This window comes from Oncorhynchus tshawytscha, linkage group LG02 (assembly GCF_018296145.1).
Source record: "Oncorhynchus tshawytscha isolate Ot180627B linkage group LG02, Otsh_v2.0, whole genome shotgun sequence".
In the NCBI taxonomy this organism is placed as follows: domain Eukaryota; kingdom Metazoa; phylum Chordata; class Actinopteri; order Salmoniformes; family Salmonidae; genus Oncorhynchus; species Oncorhynchus tshawytscha.
Genome location: NC_056430.1, coordinates 9,211,131 through 9,235,588, shown reverse-complemented (window position 1 = coordinate 9,235,588; position 24,458 = coordinate 9,211,131). Strand labels below are relative to the sequence as shown.

At 46.5% G+C, this 24,458-nt stretch overlaps 1 protein-coding gene across 1 annotated transcript in view; it reads left to right on the top strand.

Annotated features, from left to right (window-relative positions):
* The first annotated feature begins 5,898 nt into the window (after positions 1-5,898).
* Positions 5,899-24,458, top strand: part of myg1 (myg1 exonuclease) — a 34,823-nt gene continuing 16,263 nt past the window's right edge. The window contains exons 1-4 of the mRNA XM_042330007.1: positions 5,899-6,204; positions 6,634-6,746; positions 14,269-14,428; positions 14,885-15,034. Coding sequence (XP_042185941.1) covers positions 5,968-6,204; positions 6,634-6,746; positions 14,269-14,428; positions 14,885-15,034 — 660 coding nt within the window. The 5' untranslated portion in view covers positions 5,899-5,967. The remainder of the gene's footprint in view (positions 6,205-6,633; positions 6,747-14,268; positions 14,429-14,884; positions 15,035-24,458) is intronic.

Genomic DNA, 24,458 nt, shown 5'->3' with positions numbered 1-24,458 from the left:
GAAGTAGAGATGTTTTGAGGAAGATGTAGAGATGTTTTGAGGAAAAAGTAGAGATGTTTTGAGGAAGAAGTAGAGATGTTTTGAGGAAGATGTAGAGATGTTTTGAGGAAGAAGTAGAGATGTTTTGAGGAAGATGTAGAGATGTTTTGAGGAAGATGTAGAGATGGTTTGAGGAAGAAGTAGAGATGTTTTGAGGAAGAAGTAGAGATGTTTTGAGGAAAGTAGAGATGTTTTGAGGAAGATGTAGAGATGTTTTGAGGAAGAAGTAGAGATGTTTTGAGGAAGAAGTAGAGATGTTTTGAGGAAGAAGTAGAGATGTTTTGAGGAAGAAGTAGAGATGTTTTGAGGAAGATGTAGAGATGTTTTGAGGAAGATGTAGAGATGTTTTGAGGAAGATGTAAGGGTGTTTGGGGAAGAAGTAAAACTGTTTCGAGGAAGACAAGGTGTTTTGAGTAAAAAGTAATGTGCTTTGGGGAAGAAGTAATGGTGTCTTGGGGGAAACGTAAGGTGTTTTGTAAAGAAGTAAGGGTGTTTTGGGAAAGAAGTGAAGGGTGTTTGGGGGATGGAGTGAAGGTGTTTTGCGGGAAAAGTAATGGTATTTTGGGAAGAAGTAAGGGTGTTTTGGGGAGGAAGTAAGGGTGTTTTGGGGAGGAAGTAAGGTTGTTTTGGTGAAAAATTAAAGATGTTTTGGTGAGAAGTAAGTGTGTTTTGGGGAAGAAGTAAGGACATTTTGGGAAGAAGTAAGGTTGTTTGGGGAAGTAGTAAGGGTGTTTTCAGGAAGAGGTAAGGGTGTTTTGGGAAAAAGTACAGGTGCTTTGGCGAAGAAGTAAGGGGGTTTTGGGAAGAGGTAATGCTGTTTTGGGGAAGATGTTAGGGTGTTTTGGGAAAAAATAAGGTGTTTTGGGAAGAAGCAAGGGGGTTTTGTGGAAGAAGTAAGGATGTTTTGGGGAAGACAAGGTGTTTTCGGGAGAAGTAATTGTGTTTTTGGGAAGAAGTACGTTTTTTGGGGGGATGGAGTAAGGGTATTTTGAGGATGTTGTAAGGGTGTTAAGGGGAAAAGTAAGGGTGTTTTGGGAAGAAGTAACGGTGTTTGGGACAATAAGTATGGGTATTTTGGGAAGAAGTTAGGGTGTTTTGGGGAAGAGGTACGTTTTTGGGGGGGATGAAGTAAGGGTGCTTTGGGGACTTTCTAAGGGTGTTAGGGGGAGAATTAAGGGTGTTTTGGGAAGAAGCAATAGGGTTTTGGGAAGAAGTAGAGGTGTTTTGTGGAAGACAGAAGGGTGTTTGATGGAAAGGTAAGGGTGTTTTGGGAAAAACTAGGGATGTTTTGGGAAGAAGGGTGTTTTGGATAAAAGTAGGGATGTTTTGGGAAGAAGGGTGTTTTGGATAAAAGTAGGGGTGTTTTGGGAAGAAGTAAAGTTTTTTTGGGGAAGAAGTAAGTGTATATTTTGGAAGAAGTAAGGGTGTTTTGGGGAAGAATTGTACTTCAAGGCTTAAGATGTGAGAGCAAAATCTCTCTTAAAATATTTCTCTAACAAACACTGTCTGATTCTCTTTCTTTCTCCCACTAAAGCAATGCTACGTTTTGATAGTGAGACCAGTGGAAAACTAATACTATGTTTTGATAGTGAGACCAGTGGAAAAGCAATGCTACGTTTTGATAGTGAGACCAGTGGAAAAGCAATGCTACGTTTTGATAGTGAGACCAGTGGAAAAGCAATGCTACGTTTTGATAGTGAGACCAGTGGAAAAGCAATGCTACGTTTTGATAGTGAGACCAGTGGAAAAGCAATGCTACGTTTTGATAGTGAGACCAGTGGGGAAAGTGACAGTTGTTGGGTATAAAGGCCAGACAGATGAAATAGTTAAATCCATAAGCCAGACTGACAGAAGACAAACCATTTAGTAAAGATGTTCTTAGAGATATGATGTAATCATCAGCCAATCCGCTGTACTCACGCTCATAATCTTTAATGTTGATTGTATAAATGTTGTTCTCTACTCTGTGATAGTATAATCTCTCACTGCAGAAGAATTTGGATCTGATATTTCAGCATAATTCCCCAATACCATTGTCTAACACCTCAAACATGCAGTGCAGTAAAGTTTTGCCAATGACCAGTGTACTGTAACACAACATTCTCTATCCATGGCCTTGAAATGTAAGATACAACGTTGAAGCTTCCAAAAAATGTTTTACATTTGGCCCAAATCAGTTAACTCAATAAATTGGATGAACATTTTCAATAGCACTCCATAATGAGCCTACCCCAATTACAAATCAAAATGATTTCTTATCACTTTCAGGTTCATAAAAATTGATAATTGTTTACAGTGCTTCAGTCATCCAGTACAACAATACTGATCCCTTGTTGTAAGGGCAAAGTGATTCAACATGCTACTTGCATTAAAAAAAAAAATACTACCAAAAGCCAGGATGTCAAATTGATTACCATAAAACACGCTGATGGCAGCCAGGCAGGGATGTCTGTCGGCGGTGGGTTTTAAGGATTTGAAGGGCTAACGAGTGAAACTCTATAGTTTATAGCACTCAAGAAAATGGAACTCCCAATCAATAAATATCGAGTTCATTACCCTGAGAGGTGGAGAACCTTGTCTTGGCTTGCCAACATAACAAGTCTGTCCCAAATGGCAGCTTTTCCTATATAGTGCTTTACTTTTTGGCCATGACCTCTGGTTAAAAGTAATGCATTACATAGAGGATAGGATGCCATTGGGGGAAAAAATCATAAAGTGGATGATATACGGCTGATGCAGTAGGGCCTGACATTGGCTATAGTGACGCTAGAGCGCCCCCTAACCGTATAATGTGATACTGCAGAACAATATGATTAGGCTAGGCTCCTATCATGGGGATTAATGGTCAGAGAGATAGCCATCTCAGTGCATTGTCCTTTGTCCAGAATAAAAGTGGCAGGCAGAGAGTATTGAATTTCAACAATCCGCGTGTAGGCTACAAAAGCACAAGGCACTAGGCTAGATACTGTGTTGTATGCTGTGACTGACTGACTGACTGACTGACTGACTGACTGTCGTTTCAACTGTTGACAATTGGCATGTGAATGCCTACTGCCACCCCAAACTGTCATGGCAAAATGACATTAAAAAAAAGCTTAGAATATAAACATTTCATTTTTAGTCAGATATAAAAAAAAATGTAAAGTGCCATTTCCATGTAAGGCACTGGCACAGGAGGGTGATCACGAGGGTCTTAGAACGATGCAAAATTGGATCGACCCGTGTTGTACGCTGCAATTCATGGTCCACTGAAATATCTAAATCAATAGTCTACAGAATTCTGAGTCTGACACACAAACACAATAATCAACAACATAATGACAACCATCAGTAAATATCCTTCGCCCAAAATCACCCATGCAATAACAAACATATGGATCAAATAACTGTCATGAGGGCAAAGGTAGCACACAAGGAACAGACAGGTACATGGCACTTGACAGCGCCCTGATCATTTCCTGTGCAATCGTATAACGGATAAGGAAACCTACCGTCTGTCTGTGTTCTACGGCTCGGTAGCGAACTGCTTTGATTGTTTATTACGTGTTCGTCAATGAAAGGACAGGGCAGGTCCTAAATCCTATTCTCCGTTTGAGACGCGTTTAAACACGGGAGCATTGAGTGTAGCGTACCCCCCCTCTTGGTGCGTTTTGGTTCTATCTGAGTCTGTGTACGAGCGAGGGGTCCCATCTGGCTAATTATGTTATCGCTGTAAACCTGAGAGCTCGTGAAGGAGAGCTGGGAGAGAGTGGGGGAGGGAGCTGTCCCCTCTTCCTGGTGCTGAAATAGGATACACATGCACACCAGATTGAGTGGTCTCTCCTGTATGATCTCTCTCATTCATGTTTGTTTCCAACATCAACGTTGCTCGAATTAGGGATTTTTAAAAATGTGTTTATATTCATTCATTCATTCCCCCCAAAGACATGTAATTTTGTATAGAGGTAGTTGTTTTTATTTTGACCTCACGTGAGCGAATCCGTAACAGCATCCTAAACCAATAGCACGACAGAACGCATTTCTGTGAATTGAAGTGACGCGATGACGTGCACACTCCACTAGGTGTCGACATTTCACTAGTTTTACATAACTGTCAAACGATGACAAGAACATGCCAAATCATTGTTCATGATGAATTACCTTCTCATTACAAACGTTCACAAATTCCGCCTCTATAGTCCGAAACAACTGATGCTCATACGTTTTTTATTTCTCTCTCTATCTTTCTCAAACAGTCCAAATGCTTGTATTTCCATAACTTCAATGACTCAGAGGGGATGAACCACCAATATCAGATTTAATATTGCATCTTGGCTTGGGACTGCTCGTCCCCTAGATAGTAGCATAATACTGAGGCTGACACAGTGGTTGTGTCTGACCTGGTACCCTATTTACCTAGATAGTGTACCACCTTTGACCTTTGACCAGGGCAGTGGTACATGGACACTTTTCTACCCTACGCTGTAATCTCAGTCTCTGCATCCACAGCAACCATGTTGACATACAACTCATATAGACTAATGATGGTTATAAACATGTTGACATACAACTCATATAGACTGATGATGGTTATAAACATGTTGACATACAACTCATATAGACTAATGATGGTTATAAACATGTTGACATACAACTCATATAGACTGATGGTTATAAACATGTTGACATACAACTCATATAGACTAATGATGGTTATAAACATGTTGACATACAACTCATATAGGCTGATGGTTATTATCTGTACCAAAGGGAACTCATATAGACTGATGGTTATTATCTATACCAAAGGGAACTCATCAGAGTAGCCTACAATAGATAAGAGGAAACAACCCATTCTGCCTTTCTCGAGCGCAGATGGATCAGCTCTGTCAAAGCTGAATGACTACAGTTGGCTGAATAAAGTCCACAATAGACAACATAAGAATTTCAGTGAATTTAGTGCAACTTAAAAAATATATATAATGACAACATACTGTATGTATGTCAGAAACAGGACAAAATCCACACTGGATGCTTAGATATGCTGTATGAAAGAAATGGGGGTAGTGTTAAGTGTGGAGGCGAAGCGATTGAAGGTGAATATTCCTGGTGTTTGTGATGCCCACCGTTCAGACACGGTGGTGAGTGTGGTGATACAGAGGAGACACTGTCAGTCCTTTTTGAATTTTGAGTCAGAGACTCTACCAGACAAAGTCATGTTAGGATATCAGTTTTCCTGTTAAAGCTTTTGTGCAGAATCAACTGTGCTGTTTCAGGTGCAACGTTGATGGTCATGTTGCAGTCATGTGTAAGAGGGAGACTCCAATATGTGGGGAGTGTGCAGGAGGGCATGGGACAGAGGATTGTGTAGTTTTGGTGGATACAGTTGTGTGTGTCAACTGTAGGGGTGCCCATGTTGCTGGGGATCAGAAGTGTCCGGTGAGAGAGAGGCCTTTTCAGGTGTCTAGAGTCAGAGTAGTGCAGAAGGTGTCGTATGCTGAGGCAGGGAAGAAAGTAGAGGAGGATGGGTCAAGGGTCAAGGATCCTGAGAGGATCGCTGTGGGTAATACATCTGTGCCAGCACAGAGAAATAGACCAACGAGTGATGTTTGCTTCAGTAAGGTTGGCTTCTTAGCGTTCATAGCAATGGTTATCAACTGTACCACAGAAATGGAATGTAAATCACAGCAAATAGATGTTGTGGTGGCAGCTGCAGAGAAGTATTTGGGTATACGATATTCAACTCTTTTGTTTTCCCCTTTTGCATCACAAAGTACAATGGATTTATATTATAGTCCAGTTGGGGCCGATAGTGCAACATATTGGATGCCAACCGCCGTTAAACTCCAAAGAAGAAGAAGCTATACGCCATATCCGGCATGTCGCCAGTCCGTCTGAAATTACAGTCCGCCTCATTATCTTCAGCAGCGTGTGTAAGCAGCTAACTTCATGTTAGCACCGAACCTGTTGAAATTCACTTTCCGAACTTCAGTGTTTACTAGTGTTTATAGAAATATACCGGTTAGGGACAGTATACCAGTTGCAGAAAGAAGATACATGTCACACCAACCCAAGCGACTCTGCACAGAAAACATGTCTGGTAAAAGAATCGGAACCCATAACGGGACATTTCATTGTGATGAAGTGCTAGCCTGTTTCTTCCTTCACCAGCTCCCGGAGTACAAGGTGCATAACATTGATTTGTTCATATTTTGCAGGAAACTATATGGTTAATATTAATGCACGATTCAACGTTTCTTCCACCCCGGCAAAGACAAGAGTTCGCTAGCTAGTTAACTTTAGTATATTCTAAAGCCAGCTAGCTACTGCACTTATGGCATAAGCTCAGCCAGGTCAGCATTGCATAACGCCCCAAATGCATAACGTTCAAACAGATTGAATTTCATTAAACCACATGGTCCGCCCTCGCCACGATAAGACGCTGAATATTCGTGGGTGCATTCCTTTTTAGCTCGCCGGTCCGGCGGATTTTTTTTTCCAACTCCACCCAGCCGGTGCACCGTGCACGCTCGGATAGAACGATTGCACAGCACCTAATGTATTGGACATGAATGATATTTTAGAAATTTCTGCTGAATTTCCTATTTTTTTCAGGATGCTGAGATCGTCAGAACTCGGGACCCTGCAGAGCTCGCCAAGTGTGACATCGTGGTGGATGTGGGAGGAGAGTTTGACCCCAAGAAGCATCTATATGACCATCATCAGAGGTACAGTGGAACTAATCATTGGACGAAGGCTTCTTTACGGGGGAGTTTATTTAAATTAATATTTTATTTAACTAGACAAGTCAGTTAAGAACAAATTCTTATTTACAATGACGGCCTACCGGGGGACAGTGGGGGACAGTGGGTTAACTGCCTTGATTTGATTTGATTTGAACGACAGACTTTTACCTTGTCAGCTCGGGAATTCGATCCAGCAACCTTTCGGTTACTGGCCCAACACTCTAACCACTAGGCTACCTACCCCGGCTACCTGCCCCAGCCCCGGCTACCTGCCCCAGCCCCGGCTACCTACCCCAGCCCCGGCTACCTGCCCCGGCTACCTGCCCTGGCTACCTGCCCTGGCTACCTTCCCCAGCCCCGGCTACCTGCCCCCTGCTGCCTGCTACCCTGCTACCTTCCCCAGCCCCGGCTACCTGCCCCAGCCCGGCTACCTGCCCTGGCTGCCTGCCCCGGCTGCCCTGCCCTGCCCCGGCTACCAGCCCCGGCTACCAGCCCCGGCTACCAGCCCGGCTACCTGCCCCAGGCCCGGCTACCTGCCCCAGCCCCGGCTACCTGCCCCGGCTACCTGCCCCAGCCCCGGCTACCTGCCCCAGCCCCGGCTACCTGCCCCAGGCCCGGCTACCTGCCCCAGGCCCGGCTACTTTCCCCAGCCCCGGCTACCTGCCCCCTGTGCTTGTTTATGTTTATGTAAGAAGAAGACCACACCTGTGTGTAACGGAAAACCGCCGTCAGAAAAGTGTTGTCAGTGAAAAAATACTGTCGACTGCAACTGAGATAAAACCGGTTAAAACTGTAAGTTTTGTATTTTACGTTTGAAATGATTTTGATATGAAAGTAAAGAGCTATTTGTTTCTAGAACCGTATCGCAATTTGACAATGGATTCACGTGTAGATGGAGTATTTAGATGTTTTGTCTGCCAGGGCCGGTCTACCTCTGAAAAGAACATCGTGTCCTTGGCCCTTGAGGAGTAACGGTACGCTCCAGTATTACATACTGACTGATACCAACCACAAGCTGTAGTCTTAGAGCAACATGATTGCAGAGATGTGAATTTATAGAAGGCACACTGACGTCGCATATAAGAGAGTATTTTTTATGTGGCTAAATCTTGTCATCACATTAATGATTTATCAGTCAATTACCTGTCTGTCTACTGATTGGTATGGAAATGCCAGAGGTTTTTCCCCCCCAGCAGGTAGGAGAGAGAACTAAGCTTCTCCATCATTCTCCCCCTCCTCCCTTCCCTCCTCCCCCTCCCTCCTCCCTTCCCTCCTCCTCCTCCCTTCCCTCCTCCCCCTCCCTCCCTTCCCCTCCCTCCCTTCCCCTCCCTCCCTATCCCTTCCTTCCCTCCTCCCCCTCCCTCCCTATCCCTTTCTTCCCTCCTCCCCCTCCCTCCCTTCCCTCCTCCCCCTCCCTCCCTTCCCTTCTCCCCCCTCGCTTCCCTCCTCCCCTCCTTCCCTCCTCCCCCTCCCCCTCCCTTCCCTCCCTCCCCTATCCCTTCCTTCCCTCCTCCTCCCCCTCCCTCCCCGCCTCCCCTTCCCTCCCCCTCCCTCCCTTCCCTCCCCTTCCCTCCTCCCCCCCCTCCCTTCCCCTCCCTCCCCTATCCCATCCTTCCCTCCCCTCCCTCCCCGCCTCCCCTTCCCTCCCCTCCCTTCCCTCCTCCTCCCTCCTTCCCTCCTGATTTTATCTCTAGCTGCTATCTTAGGTGGCGCTAGCTAATGTTGACTATCTAGCAAAAACAACTAGCTTTTTAAACAAAATAATTGATACATGGAGTCATATAATCAATATAATATCGTCAATAATATGGCGATACTCTACTGTATCGATTCTGACCCATCCCGCATAGCAACACCCAGGCCCTCTGGCACCGCAAAAATCAAAGTAAGCCTGTTTTAGGCAGAGGGCATAAGGACAAGGGGTGGGGATGGGTTTATGGGAACAACATGGCAACAGCATGGGAACCTGTAACAACATGGTAACAGCATGGGAACCTGTAAAAACATGGTAACAACATGGCAACAACATGGTAACCTGAAACAACATGGTAACAACATGGGAACCTGTAACAACATGGTAACAACATGGTAACAACATGGGAACCTGTAACAACATGGCAACAGCATGGTAACGACATGGGAACCTGTAACAACATGGTAACAACATGGCAACAGCATGGGAACCTGTAACAACATGGCAACAGCATGGTAACAACATGGGAACCTGTAACAACATGGTAACAACATGGCAACAACATGGGAACCTGTAACAACATGGTAACAACATGGGAACCTGTAACAACATGGTAACAACATGGGAACAACATGGGAACCTGTAACAACATGGTAACAACATGGTAACAACATGGGAACCTGTAACAACATGGCAACAGCATGGGAACCTGTAACAACATGGTAACAACATGGTAACCTGTAACAACATGGTAACAACATGGGAACCTGTAACAACATGGTAACAACATGGGAACCTGTAACAACATGGTAACAACATGGGAACCGGTAACAACATGGGAACCTGTAACAACATGGTAACAACATGGGAACCTGTAACAACATGGCAACAACATGGGAACCTGTAACAACATGGCAACAACATGGTAACAGCATGGTAACCTGTAACATGGCAACAGCATGGTAACCTGTAACAACATGGCAACAGCATGGGAACCTGTAACATCATGGTAACCTGTAACATGGTAACAGCATGGGAACCTGTAACATCATGGTAACCTGTAACATGGTAACAGCATGGGAACCTGTAACATCATGGTAACACCATGGTAACAGCATGGTAACCTGTAACATGGCAACAGCATGGTAACCTGTAACAACATGGCAACAGCATGGGAACCTGTAACAACATGGGAACAACATGGGAACCTGTAACAACATGGCAACAGCATGGTAACAGCATGGGAACCGGTAACAACATGGTAACACCATGGTAACAGCATGGGAACCTGAAACAACATGGCAACGGCATGGGAACCTGTAACAACATGGTAACAACATGGTAACAACATGGTAACAACATGGTAACAACATGGTAACCTGTAACAACATGGTAACAACATGGGAACAACATGGTAACAACATGGTAACAGCATGGTAACAGCATGGGAACCTGTAACAACATGGCAACAACATGGTAACAACATGGTAACAACATGGTAACAGCATGGGAACCTGTAACAACATGGCAACAACATGGGAACCTGTAACAACATGGCAACAACATGGGAACCTGTAACAAAATGGTAACAACATGGCAGCAACATGGTAACAACATGGTAACCTGTAACAACATGGTAACAGCATGGGAACCTGTAATAACATGGTAACAACATGGGAACCTGTAACAACATGGTAACAACATGGTAACAACATGGGAACCTGTAACAACATGGCAACAGCATGGTAACAACATGGGAACCTGTAACAACATGGTAACAACATGGCAACAGCATGGGAACCTGTAACAACATGGCAACAGCATGGTAACCTGTAACAACATGGTAACAACATGGGAACCTGTAACAACATGGTAACAACATGGTAACCTGTAACAACATGGTAACAACATGGGAACCGGTAACAACATGGTAACAACATGGGAACCGGTAACAACATGGTAACAACATGGTAACCTGTAACAACATGGTAACAACATGGGAACCTGTAACAACATGGTAACAACATGGGAACCGGTAACAACATGGTAACAACATGGGAACCTGTAACAACATGGTAACAACATGGGAACCTGTAACAACATGGCAACAACATGGTAACAGCATGGTAACCTGTAACATGGCAACAGCATGGTAACCTGTAACAACATGGTAACAACATGGTAACAGCATGGGAACCTGTAACAACATGGTAACAACATGGTAACAGCATGGTAACCTGTAACATGGCAACAGCATGGTAACCTGTAACAACATGGTAACCTGTAACATGGTAACAGCATGGGAACCTGTAACAACATGGTAACCTGTAACATGGTAACAGCATGGGAACCTGTAACAACATGGCAACAACATGGGAACCTGTAACACCATGGTAACAGCATGGTAACAACATGGTAACAGCATGGGAACCTGTAACAACATGGTAACAACATGGTAACAACATGGTAACAACATGGTAACAACATGGTAACAGCATGGGAACCTGTAACAACATGGTAACAACATGGTAACAGCATGGGAACCTGTAACAACATGGTAACAACATGGTAACAACATGGTAACAACATGGTAACAGCATGGGAACCTGTAACAACATGGCAACAACATGGTAACAACATGGTAACAACATGGTAACCTGTAACAACATGGTAACAGCATGGTAACCTGTAACAACATGGTAACAACATGGTAACAACATGGCAGCAACATGGCAACAGGTAAAAACATGGCAAATGCAGAACACCAAGCTTCATACACGTCTGTTACGTTCAGTAGGTCACATGATTATGTAACATTTGGATAGAAATACATTTGTGTCAGACTGACAGACAGGCGGGTGATTGATTGCTCCACTGTGTCCTTCTCTTTTTGTCCATATTTAACTGCCATCTCTGTATAATTGATGCAGGGATTCCGTTGCTAGTTATCGACCGTGTGCCACACAGCATGCCACTCCAGTATCTGACGCTTGGCGCTCAGCGGGCAGCGGGGCTAGAAGTGGCACTAATGGCACCCTATTCCCTATATAGTGCACTACTTTATGTTAAAGCCCTATTTCTTATATAGTGCACTACTTTAGGCCAGAGCCCTATTCCCTATATATTGCACTACTTTAGACCAGAGCCCTATTCCCTATATAGTACACTACTTTAGACCAGAGCCCTATTCCCTATATAGTGCACTACTTTAGACCAGAGCACTATTCCCTATATAGTACACTACTTTAGGCCAGAGCCCTATTCCCTATATAGTGCACTACTTTAGACCAGAGCCCTATTCCCTATATAGTACACTACTTTAGGCCAGAGCCCTATTCCCTATATAGTGCACTACTTTAGACCAGAGCCCATAGTGCTAAGGGCCCATAAGTGCACTGTAGGGAATAGGGTGCCATTTGTCACGTTACCGTTGTCTCAATTAAGCCAGAATTAAATGACCACTGCAGGCCCCCCTGTTGTGAGGCACTCATCTCCTCACACGCTCAGTAGACACCTCCCTGGGTAGAGTTGATTGACATTATCAACTGAATGACATTATCAACTGAATGACATTATCAACTGAATGACATTATCAACTGGCCTACTAAAAATGAAAGGCAACACTTGTGTAGAGACATATCACTGAAAGCCAAGGAGTGTTCATTTGTTTTGAATTTTGACTGAAATGTTATTTTTCATTTACACTTAGCCTTTGCTGAAAGCACTGTCTTGCTCTAGGTAGCCAGCCGCAGGCGTCCAGAGTCCCTGGTGGGGATCGTTCTGATTTCATTTGTGTGTTCTGTTGTTCCTGTTCTGATCAGTCTGTATTGACAAGACTCTAGAGTCGTATTATCAATCTAATCTGTTGATCTCATTTTTATGTCTCTTTTTTAAATGAACCACATTGATTTAAATTGGATTTTAAATAGTCTATTAACCTATTTTTTTGGAAGAAGCAGAAGGATGCTTCCTCGGTTGATAACACATCTAGGCTACCTCTAGTTAATGTTACGTGAACATAAACTCGGATATGATCAGTACAATCACCAACAGCAAAACTATTTAACAAGTAGACTACTGCTTTACGTTTTAAATGACACTAATTCATTTGTCATAGATGGAACAGATATAATCATTTTCCTGCCTTTCACCACCTGATACTGTTTTCAATGAGCATCCAGACAGTTTTTAAAGACCGAGGTCACATCCTGCCGTTCACCTGATACTGTTTTCAATGAGCACCCAGACAGTCTTTAAAGACCGAGGTCACATCCTGCTGTTATCCTCCAGCCAGTCTTTAAAGACCGAGGTCACATCCTGCCGTTCACCACCTGATAAACTGTTTTCAATGAGCACCCAGACAGTTTTTAAAGACAGACATCACATCCTGCTGTTATTCTGCTGAAACCAAGAATGGTTGTGTTAGAGGAGACTCGCCTCAAGCCAAATAAACACTTGTCTGTCTTGTATAAAGTTGATGGACAATAAAGCTTTAGAGTTTAGATAAGTCTTTGTAAATGATGGGCGATCTGCTTTAGAATAGAATAAAGCTTTAGAATTTGAACGAGACAGAGTGAGTGATAGGTGGGTGTGCTGCTCTCTGTCCAGGACGTTTAGGGGCACATTCAGCAGCCTGTGTCCAGGACGTTTAGGGGCACATTCAGTAGCCTGTGTCCAGGACGTTTAGGGGCACATTCAGTAGCCCGTGTCCAGGACGTTTAGGGGTACATTCAGTAGCCTGTGTCCAGGACGTTTAGGGCACATTCAGTAGCCTGTGTCCAGGACGTTTAGGGGCACATTCAGTAGCCCGTGTCCAGGACGTTTAGGGGCACATTCAGCAGCCTGTGTCCAGGACGTTTAGGGGCACATTCAGCAGCCCGTGTCCAGGACGTTTGGGGCACATTCAGCAGCCTGTGTCCAGGACGTTTAAGGGCACATTCAGCAGCCTGTGTCCAGGATGTTTAGGGCACATTCAGCAGCCCGTGTCCAGGACGTTTAGGGGCACATTCAGCAGCCTGTGTCCAGGATGTTTAGGGCACATTCAGCAGCCCGTGTCCAGGACATTTAAGGGCACATTCAGCAGCCTGTGTCCAGGATGTTTAGGGCACATTCAGCAGCCTGTGTCCAGGACGTTTAGGGGCACATTCAGCAGCCTGTGTCCAGGACGTTTAGGGCACATTCAGCAGCCTGTGTCCAGGATGTTTAGGGCACATTCAGCAGCCCGTGTCCAGGACGTTTAGGGGCACATTCAGCAGCCTGTGTCCAGGACGTTTAGGGGCACATTCAGCAGCCTGTGTCCAGGATGTTTAGGGCACATTCAGCAGCCCGTGTCCAGGACATTTAGGGGCACATTCAGCAGCCTGTGTCCAGGATGTTTAGGGGCACATTCAGCAGCCTGTGTCCAGGATGTTTAGGGCACATTCAGCAGCCCGTGTCCAGGATGTTTAGGGGCACATTCAGCAGCCTGTGTCCAGGACGTTTAGGGCACATTCAGCAGCCTGTGTCCAGGACGTTTAGGGCACATTCAGTAGCCTGTGTCCAGGACGTTTAGGGCACATTCAGTAGCCCGTGTCCAGGATGTTTAGGGCACATTCAGCAGCCCGTGTTCAGGATGTTTAGGGGCACATTCAGCAGCCCGTGTCCAGGATGTTTAGGGCACATTCAGCAGCCCGTGTCCAAGTATCTGATGGTCCATAAACATGGGATTAGTATAATCATAGAGGTGGTAGATTATGCATGGAAAGGGGAGGGGGATATTTCTACAAGATGGAGACATAACATATTCATGTGTGCTGCTCTCTGCTTATCCAGGACCTTCTCTGAGACGTTCCACAGCCTGTGTCCAGAGAAGCCCTGGGTGACCAAGTTGAGCTCGGCCGGTTTGGTCTACCTTCATTTTGGCCGGAGGGTCCTGTCTCAGCTCACCTCCCTGAATGAAGGAGACAGACAGCTGGAGGTGCTCTATGATAAGGTGAGACTGTGGTGGTGGGGGGGGGGCTCCGTCCCTATTGATAACCTCTCTGCCATGTTCTCTGTTCTCTGTAGCTGTATGAGAACTAGGTGGATGTAATGTTCTCTGTTCTCTGTAGCTGTATGAGAACTAGGTGGATGTAACGTTCTCTGTTCTCTGTAGCTGTATGAGAACTAGGTGGATGTAATGTTCTCTGTATGAGAACTAGGTGGATGTAATGTTCTCTGTATGAGAACTAGGTGGATGTAACGTTTTCTGTATGAGAACTAGGTGGATGTAATGTTCTCTGTATGAGAACTAGGTGGATGTAACGTTCTCTGTATGAGAACTAGGTGGATGTTATGTTCTCTGTATGAGAACTAGGTGGATGTAACGTTCTCTGTATGAGAACTAGGTGGATGTAACGTTCTCTGTATGAGAACTAGGTGGATGTTCTGTTCTCTGTTCTCTCTGTAGCTGTATGAGAACTTGGTGGAGGAGGTGGATGCTGTGGACAACGGGATCTCCCAGTATGACGGAGAGGCTCGCTACGCTGTCTCTACCACTCTCAGCGCCCGCGTCGGACACCTTAACCCACGCTGGAACAGCAAGAGCCAGGACACCGAGGTCAGTCAATGTGTGGCGTGCCGTGTGTGTGGAAGTATAACCTATTAAAAGGGCTGAAAGACCAGGCTTCAGTCAGTACAGCTGTGTGTGTGTGTGTGTGTGTGTGTGTGTGTGTGTGTGTGTGTGTGTGAGACTATTAATATAGTCCCCTGTTAACACTTTGGTGTGGCGTCCAACCGGCGCCAGACAAGCTCAGAGATGTCAAGATTTGAGCTCTGCCAGTGTTTCTGAATAATTTTAAGGCCCTACCAGGCTGTCTGGTTGAATGAGTCTCTTCTTCCTGAGTCGATACTTCTGAATCTGACAGGGGGAAAACGTACCTTCTCGGTATACCACCACCACCACCACCACACACACACCACCACCACACACACACCACCGCCACCGTCATCATCATGCGGTTGGGTTTGTTTTGTTAGGTTCTAATTCTCAGAGTAATAAACTCAACGGACATTAGGAAAGCTTAACCAAGTTTATTCTTCCCAGAGGATCAATACATTAGACAAAACGTGTTTCCACCAGCACAGTATATAAACTCCAGTTAAATGCACTCCTCCTTCTCTCCAACCCTGACATCTGTTATGGTTCGACAGGAAGAGGAAGTGATAGGGTTAAACCATTCTTCCTCCCTTAAGGTGACCTGACCTCAACCCCCTTGATGCCTAATCCAAAGCTCTCTCCCCTTGTCAATGCCTTCCACACGTAATCGCTTCCAGGCACTCAATATTTCAATAGGATCCCTGACATAATGTAAAGGTTATACATTACCCTCTCTCCCTCAGTGACTTATCCTGACATAATGTAAAGGTTATACATTACCCTCTCTCCCTCAGTGACTTATCCTGACATAATGTAAAGGTTATACATTACCCTCTCTCCCTCAGTGACTTATCCTGACATAATGTAAAGGTTATACATTACCCTCTCTCCCTCAGTGACTTATCCTGACATAATGTAAAGGTTATACATTACCCTCTCTCCCTCAGTGACTTATCCTGACATAATGTAAAGGTTATACATTACCCTCTCTCCCTCAGTGACTTATCCTGACATAATGTAAAGGTTATACATTACCCTCTCTCCCTCAGTGACTTATCCTGACATAATGTAAAGGTTATACATTACCCTCTCTCCCTCAGTGACTTATCCTGACATAATGTAAAGGTTATACATTACCCTCTCTCCCTCAGTGACTTATCCTGACATAATGTAAAGGTTATACATTACCCTCTCTCCCTCAGTGACTTATCCTGACATAATGTAAAGGTTATACATTACCCTCTCTCCCTCAGTGACTTATCCTGACATAATGTAAAGGTTATACATTACCCTCTCTCCCTCAGTGACTTATCCTGACATAATGTAAAGGTTATACATTACCCTCTCTCCCTCAGTGACTTATCCTGACATAATGTAAAGGTTATACATTACCCTCTCTCCCTCAGTGACTTATCCTGACATAATGTCAAGGTTATACATTACCCTCTCTCCCTCAGTGACTTATCCTGACATAACGTCAAGGTTATACATTACCCTCTCTCCCTCAGTGACATATCCTGACATAATGTAAAGGTTATACATTACCCCCTCTCCCTCAAATCAAATTGTATTTGTCACATACACATGGTTAGCAGATGTTAATGCGAGTGTAGCGAAATGCTTGTGCTTCTAGTTCCGACAATGCAGTAATAACCAACAAGTAATCTAGCTAACAATTCCAAAACTACTACCTTATAGACACAAGTGTAAGGGGATAAAGAATATGTACATAAAGATATATGAATGAGTGATGGTACAGAGCGGCATCCCTCAGTGACTTAGATACAGTAGATGGTATTGAGTGCAGTGACTATACATATGAGATGAGTATGTAAACAAAGTGGCATAGTTAAAGTGGCTAGTGATACATGTATTACATAAAGATGCAGTAGATGATATAGAGTACAGTATATACGTATACATATGACATGAATAATGTAGGGTATGTAAACATTATATTAGGTAGCATTGTTTAAAGTGGCTAGTGATATATTTTACATCATTTCCCATCAATTCCCATTATTAAAGTGGCTGGAGTTGAGTCAGTGTGTCCTGGCATAATGCAGCCACTCAATGTTAGTGGTGGCTGTTTAACAGTCTGATGGCCTTGAGATAGAAGCTGTTTTTCAGTCTCTCGGTCCCAGCTTTGATGCACCTGTACTGACCTCGCCTTCTGACATAAAGATAGCGGGGTGAACAGGCAGTGGCTCCAAAACTACTCCCTTATGGTGGTTGTTGTCCTTGATGATCTTTATGGCCTTCCTGTGACATCGGGTGGTGTAGGTGTCCTGGAGGGCAGGTAGTTTGCCCCGGTGATGCGTTGTGCAGACCTCACTACCCTCTGGAGAGCCTTACGGTTGTGGGCGGAGCAGTTGCCGTACCAGGTGGTGATACAGCCCGACAAGATGCTCTCGATCTGTGCATCTGTAGAAGTTTGTGAGTGCTTTTGGTGACAAGCTCGAATTTCTTCAGCCTCCTGAGGTTGAAGACTCTACTGCAGCCACTTTTCACAATGCTGTCTGTGTGAGTGGACCAATTCAGTTTGTCTGTGATGTGAACGCCGAGGAACTTAAAACTTGTACTACGAATGTACTTCCGGCGCCGACAGAGATGGCCGCCACTTTAACTATTCCTAGGAAACTATGCAGTTTTTGTTTTTTTGTACGTGTTATTTCTTACACTAGTACCCCAGGTCATCTTAGGTTTCATTACATACAGCCGAGAAGAACTACTGAATATAAGATCAGCGTCAACTCACCATCAGTACGACCAAGAATATGTTTTTCGCGATGCGGATCCTGTGTTCTGCCTTACAACCAGTGTAACGGAGTGGATTACATGCAGTGACCCAAAAAAACGACTCCGAAAAAGAGGGAAACGAGGCGGTCTTCTGGTCAGACTCCGGAGACGGGCACACCGTGCACCACTCCCTAGCATTCTTCTTGCCAATGTCCAGTCTCTTGACAACAAGGTTGATGAAATCCGAGCAAGGGTAGCATTCCAGAGGGACATCAGAGACTGTAACGTTCTTTGCTTCACGGAAACATGGCTAACTGGAGAGACGCAATCCGAAGCGGTCCAGCCAGCGGGTTTCTCCACGCATCGCGCGGACAGAAACGAACATCTTTCTGGTAAGAAGAGGGGCGGGGGGCAGGTAGTTATGGCCAACGTGACATGGTGTGATGAAAGAAACATACAGGAACTCAAATCCTTCTGTTCACCTGATTTAGAATTCCTCACAATCAAATGTAGACCGCATTATCTACCAAGAGAATTCTCTTCGATTATAATCACAGCCGTATATATCCCCCCCAAGCAGACACATCGATGGCTCTGAACGAACTCTATTTAACTCTCTGCAAACTGGAAACGATTTATCCGGAGGCTGCATTCATTGTAGCTGGGGATTTTAACAAGGCTAATCTGAAAACAAGACTCCCTAAATTTTATCAGCATATCGATTGCGCAACCAGGGGTGGAAAGACCCTGGATCATTGTTACTCTAACTTCCGCGACGCATATAAGGCCCTGCCCCGCCCCCCTTTCGGAAAAGCTGACCACGACTCCATTTTGTTGATCCCTGCCTACAGACAGAAACTAAAACAAGAAGCTCCCACGCTGAGGTCTGTCCAACGCTGGTCCGACCAAGCTGACTCCACACTCCAAGACTGCTTCCATCACGTGGACTGGGAGATGTTTCGTATTGCGTCAGACAACAACATTGACGAATACGCTGATTCGGTGTGCGAGTTCATTAGAACGTGCGTTGAAGATGTCGTTCCCATAGCAACGATTAAAACATTCCCTAACCAGAAACCGTGGATTGATGGCAGCATTCGTGTGGAACTGAAGGCGCGAACCACTGCTTTTAATCAGGGCAAGGTGTCTGGTAACATGACTGAATACAAACAGTGCAGCTATTCCCTCCGCAAGGCTATCAAACAAGCTAAGCGCCAGTACAGAGACAAAGTAGAATCTCAATTCAACGGCTCAGACACAAGAGGCATGTGGCAGGGTCTACAGTCAATCACGGACTACAGGAAGAAACCCAGCCCAGTCACGGACCAGGATGTCTTGCTCCCAGGCAGACTAAATAACTTTTTTGCCCGCTTTGAGGACAATACAGTGCCACTGACACGGCCTGCAACGAAAACATGCGGTCTCTCCTTCACTGCAGCCGAAGTAAGACATTTAAACGTGTTAACCCTCGCAAGGCTGCAGGCCCAGACGGCATCCCCAGCCGCGCCCTCAGAGCATGCGCAGACCAGCTGGCCGGTGTGTTTACGGACATATTCAACCAATCCCTATACCAGTCTGCTGTTCCCACATGCTTCAAGAGGGCCACCATTGTTCCTGTTCCCAAGAAAGCTAAGGTAACTGAGCTAAACGACTACCGCCCCGTAGCACTCACATCCGTCATCATGAAGTGCTTTGAGAGACTAGTCAAGGACCATATCACCTCCACCCTACCTGACACCCTTGACCCACTCCAATTTGCTTACCGCCCAAATAGGTCCACAGACGATGCAATCTCAACCACACTGCACACTGCCCTAACCCATCTGGACAAGAGGAATACCTATGTGAGAATGCTGTTCATCGACTACAGCTCGGCATTCAACACCATAGTACCCTCCAAGCTCGTCATCAAGCTCGAGACCCTGGGTCTCGACCCCGCCCTGTGCAACTGGGTACTGGACTTCCTGACGGGCCTCCCCCAGGTGGTGAGGGTAGGCAACAACATCTCCTCCCCGCTGATCCTCAACACTGGGGCCCCACAAGGGTGCGTTCTGAGCCCTCTCCTGTACTCCCTGTTCACCCACGACTGCGTGGCCACGCACGCCTCCAACTCAATCATCAAGTTTGCGGACGACACAACAGTGGTAGGCTTGATTACCAACAACGACGAGATGGCCTACAGGGAGGAGGTGAGGGCCCTCGGAGTGTGGTGTCAGGAAAAAAACCTCACACTCAACGTCAACAAAACTAAGGAGATGATTGTGGACTTCAGGAAACAGCAGAGGGAACACCCCCCATCCACATCGATGGGACAGTAGTGGAGAGGGTAGCAAGTTTTAAGTTCCCGGCATACACATCACAGACAAACTGAATTGGTCCACTCACACAGACAGCATCGTGAGGAAGGCGCAGCAGCGCCTCTTCAACCTCAGGAGGCTGAAGAAATTCGGCTTGTCACCAAAAGCACTCACAAACTTCTACAGATGCACAATCGAGAGCATCCTGGCGGGCTGTATCACCGCATGGTATGGCAACTGCACCGCCCTCAACCGTAAGGCTCTCCAGAGGGTAGTGAGGTCTGCACAACGCATCACCGGGGCAAACTACCTGCCCTCCAGGACACCTACACCACCCGATGCTACAGGAAGGCCATAAAGATCATCAAGGACATCAACCACCCGAGCCACTGCCTGTTCACCCCGCTGTCATCCAGAAGGCGAGGTCAGTACAGGTGCATCAAAGCTGGGACCGAGAGACTGAAAACAGCTTCTATCTCAAGGCCATCAGACTGTTAAACAGCCACCACTAACATTGAGTGGCTACTGCCAACACACTGTCAATGACACTGACTCTACTCCAGCCACTTTAATCATGGGAATTGATGGGAAATTATGTAAATATATCACTAGCCACTTTAAACAATGCTACCTTATATAATGTTACTTACCCTACATTATTCATCTCATATGCATACGTAGATACTGTACTCTATATCATCGACTGCATCCTTATGTAATACATGTATCACTAGCCACTTTAACTATGCCACTTGGTTTACATACTCATCTCATATGTATATACTGTACTCGATATCATCTACTGTATCTTGCCTATGCTGCTCTGTACCATCACTCATTCATATATCCTTATGTACATATTCTTTATCCCCTTACACTGTGTATAAGACAGTAGTTTTTTTTGGAATTGTTAGTTAGATTACTTGTTCGTTATTACTGCATTGTCGGAACTAGAAGCACAAGCATTTCGCTACACTCGCATTAACATCTGCTAACCATGTGTATGTGACAAATAAAATTTGATTTGATTTGAACTTGCTACCCTCTCCACTACAGATTCCATCGATGTGGATGGGGGGGTGTTCCCTCTGCTGTTTCCTGAAGTCCACAATCATCTCCTTAGTTTTGTTGACGTTGAGTGTGAGGTTATTTTCCTGACACCACACTCCGAGGGCCCTCACCTCCTCCCTGTAGGCCTCGAGCTTGATGACGAGCTTGGAGGGCACTATGGTGTTAAATGCCGAGCTGTAGTCGATGAACAGCATTCTCACATAGGTATTCCTCTTGTCCAGATGGGTTAGGGCAGTGTGCAGTGTGGTTGAGATTGCATCGTCTGTGGACCTATTTGGGCGGTAAGCAAATTGGAGTGGGTCTAGGGTGTCAGGTAGGGTGGAGGTGATTTGGTCCTTGACTAGTCTCTCAAAGCACTTCATGATGACGGAAGTGAGTGCTACGGGGCGGTAGTCGTTTAGCTCAGTTACCTTAGCTTTCTTGGGAACAGGAACAATGGTGGCCCTCTTGAAGCATGTGGGAACAACAGACTGGGATAGGGATTGATCGAAAATGTCCGTAAACACACCAGCCAGCTGGTCTGCGCATGCTCTGAGGGCGCGGCTGGGGATGCCATCTGGGCCTGCAGCCTTGCGAGGGTTGACACGTTTAAATGTTTTCCTCACGTCGGCTGCAGTGAAGGAGAGTCAGCATGTTTTAGTTACGGGCCGTGTCAGTGGCACTGTATTGTCCTCAAAGCGGGCAAAAAAGTTATTTAGTCTGCCTGGGAGAAAGACATCCTGGTCCGTGATGGGGCTGGTTTTCTTTTTGTAATCCATGATTGACTGTAGACCCTGCCACATATCTCTGTGGAATAAAGGGGAATAAACTCTTATCGTCTGGCTCAGATGGGGAATGGGGAGGGCAGAGGGGGAATAAACTCTTATCGTCTGTCTCAGATGGGGAATGGGGAGGGCAGAGGGGGAATAAACTCTTATCGTCTGGCTCAGATAGGGAATGGGGAGGGCAGAGGGGGAATAAACTCGTTGTCCATCCATTTTCCTCCATTTCCCACACCTTTCTCAGACCAGGAGCACTTACTTATTACTCTGTGAGAGGCTGGTGGTCGGCTCTATTCATTCGTCCCTGGAAAGGCACTGTGGATTGTGACAGGCTGCGTTACTCAACGGCCCTGTGATTTCCTGATCCAATCCATTGTCACCTTGTCACTTTTTGATTGAAAAAAAAAGTTATATATTTTCCCTCCTGCCCTTCTCGTCCTGTCTCACCAAACTCTGAGCTGCTCACACTCACACACGTACCACACGCTCAGCCAGATGCTACGACATTACGGTGGTGATGTTAGTGGTGTGTGTGTGTGACGTCATTGCACGTGCTTTATTATGTTTGCGCTAGCGTGTGTGTGTGTGTGTGTGTGTGTGTGTGTGTGTGTGTGTGCTTGCACATCAGTGCCGTAAGTGGCAGCAGGAGTGTGTGAGAACAGTCAGTGAGGGAGAGACTGGCAGACTGACAAAGGGAGTGAGTGGTCAGTGAGGGAGACAGTCCAGTGAGGGAGAGACTGGGTGAGTGAGCCAGTGAGACTGACCAAGGGAGGACTGGGTGAGTGAGCCAGTGAGGGAGAGACTGGGTGACTGAGCCTGAGGGAGAGACTGGGTGAAAGTGAGCCAGTGAGGGAGTCTGGGTGAGTGAGGAGGGAGAGACTGACTGAGTGAGTCAGTCAGTCAGTGAGGGAGAGACTGAGTGAGTCAGTCAGTCAGTGAGGGAGAGACTGAGTGAGACTGTGTGTGTGTGTGTGTGTGTGTGTGCGTGCACATCAGTGCCGTAAGTGGCAGCAGGAGTGTGTGAGAACAGTCAGTGAGGGAGAGACTGATTGAGACTGACAAAGGGAGTGAGTCGGTCAGTGAGGGAGAGACTGAGTGAGTGAGCCAGTGAGTGAGTGAGCCAGTGAGGGAGAGACTGGGTGAGTGAGCCAGTGAGGGAGAGACTGAGTGAGTGAGCCAGTGAGGGAGAGACTGGGTGAGTGAGCCAGTGAGGGAGAGACTGGGTGAGTGAGCCAGTGAGGGAGAGACTGGGTGAGTGAGCCAGTGAGGGAGAGACTGGGTGAGTGAGCCAGTGAGGGAGAGACTGGGTGAGTGAGCCCAGTGAGGGAGAGACTGGGTGAGTGAGCCAGTGAGGGAGAGACTGGGTGAGTGAGCCAGTGAGGGAGAGACTGGGTGAGTGAGCCAGTGAGGGAGAGACTGGGTGGAGTGAGCCAGTGAGGGAGAGACTGGGTGAGTGAGCCAGTGAGGGAGAGACTGGGTGAGTGAGCCAGTGAGGGAGAGACTGGGTGAGTGAGCCAGTGAGGGAGAGACTGGGTGAGTGAGCCAGTGAGGGAGAGACTGGGTGAGTGAGCCAGTGAGGGAGAGACTGGGTGAGTGAGCCAGTGAGGGAGAGACTGAGTGAGTGAGCCAGTGAGGGAGAGACTGAGTGAGTGAGCCAGTGAGGGAGAGACTGAGTGAGTGAGCCAGTGAGGGAGAGACTGAGTGAGTGAGCCAGTGAGGGAGACCTTTAGCGACCTTTAGTTTTCCTTGTAGAAAAATGTTTATCTATCCTGTATTTACTCTAGCAGCTGTTGTTCTGTCCTTCATGTGCTGCAAGACTGCTGATATCTCCTGATGTCGTCTCCTCCTCCTGTCGTCTCCTCCTCATGTCGTCTCCTCCTCATGTCGTCTCCCCCTCATGTCGTCTCCCCCTCATGTCGTCTCCCCCTCATGTCGTCTCCCCCTCATGTCGTCTCCCCCTCATGTCGTCTCCCCCTCATGTCGTCTCCCCTCATGTCCCCCCTCATGTCGTCTCCCTCATGTCGTCTCCTCATGTCGCTCCCCTCATGTCGTCTCCCCCTCATGTCGTCGTCGTCTCCCCCTCATGTCGTCTCCCCTCATGTCGTCTCCCCCTCATGTCGTCTCCCCTCATGTCGTCGTCTCCCCCTCATGTCGTCGTCTCCCCCTCATGTCGTCGTCTCCCCCTCATGTCGTCGTCTCCCCCCATGTCGTCGCATGTCGTCGTCTCCCCCTCATGTCGTCGTCTCCCCTCATGTCGTCTCCCCCTCATGTCGTCGTCTCCCCCCTCATGTCGTCGTCTCCCCCTCATGTCGTCGTCATGTCGTCGTCTCCCCCTCATCATGTCTCCCCTCATGTCGTCTCCCCCCTCATGTCGTCGTCTCCCCTCATGTCGTCCCCCCTCATGTCGTCGTCTCCCCCTCATGTCGTCGTCTCCCCTCATGTCGTCTCCCCCCTCATGTCGTCGTCTCCCCCTCATGTCGTCGTCTCCCCCTCATGTCGTCGTCTCCCCCTCATGTC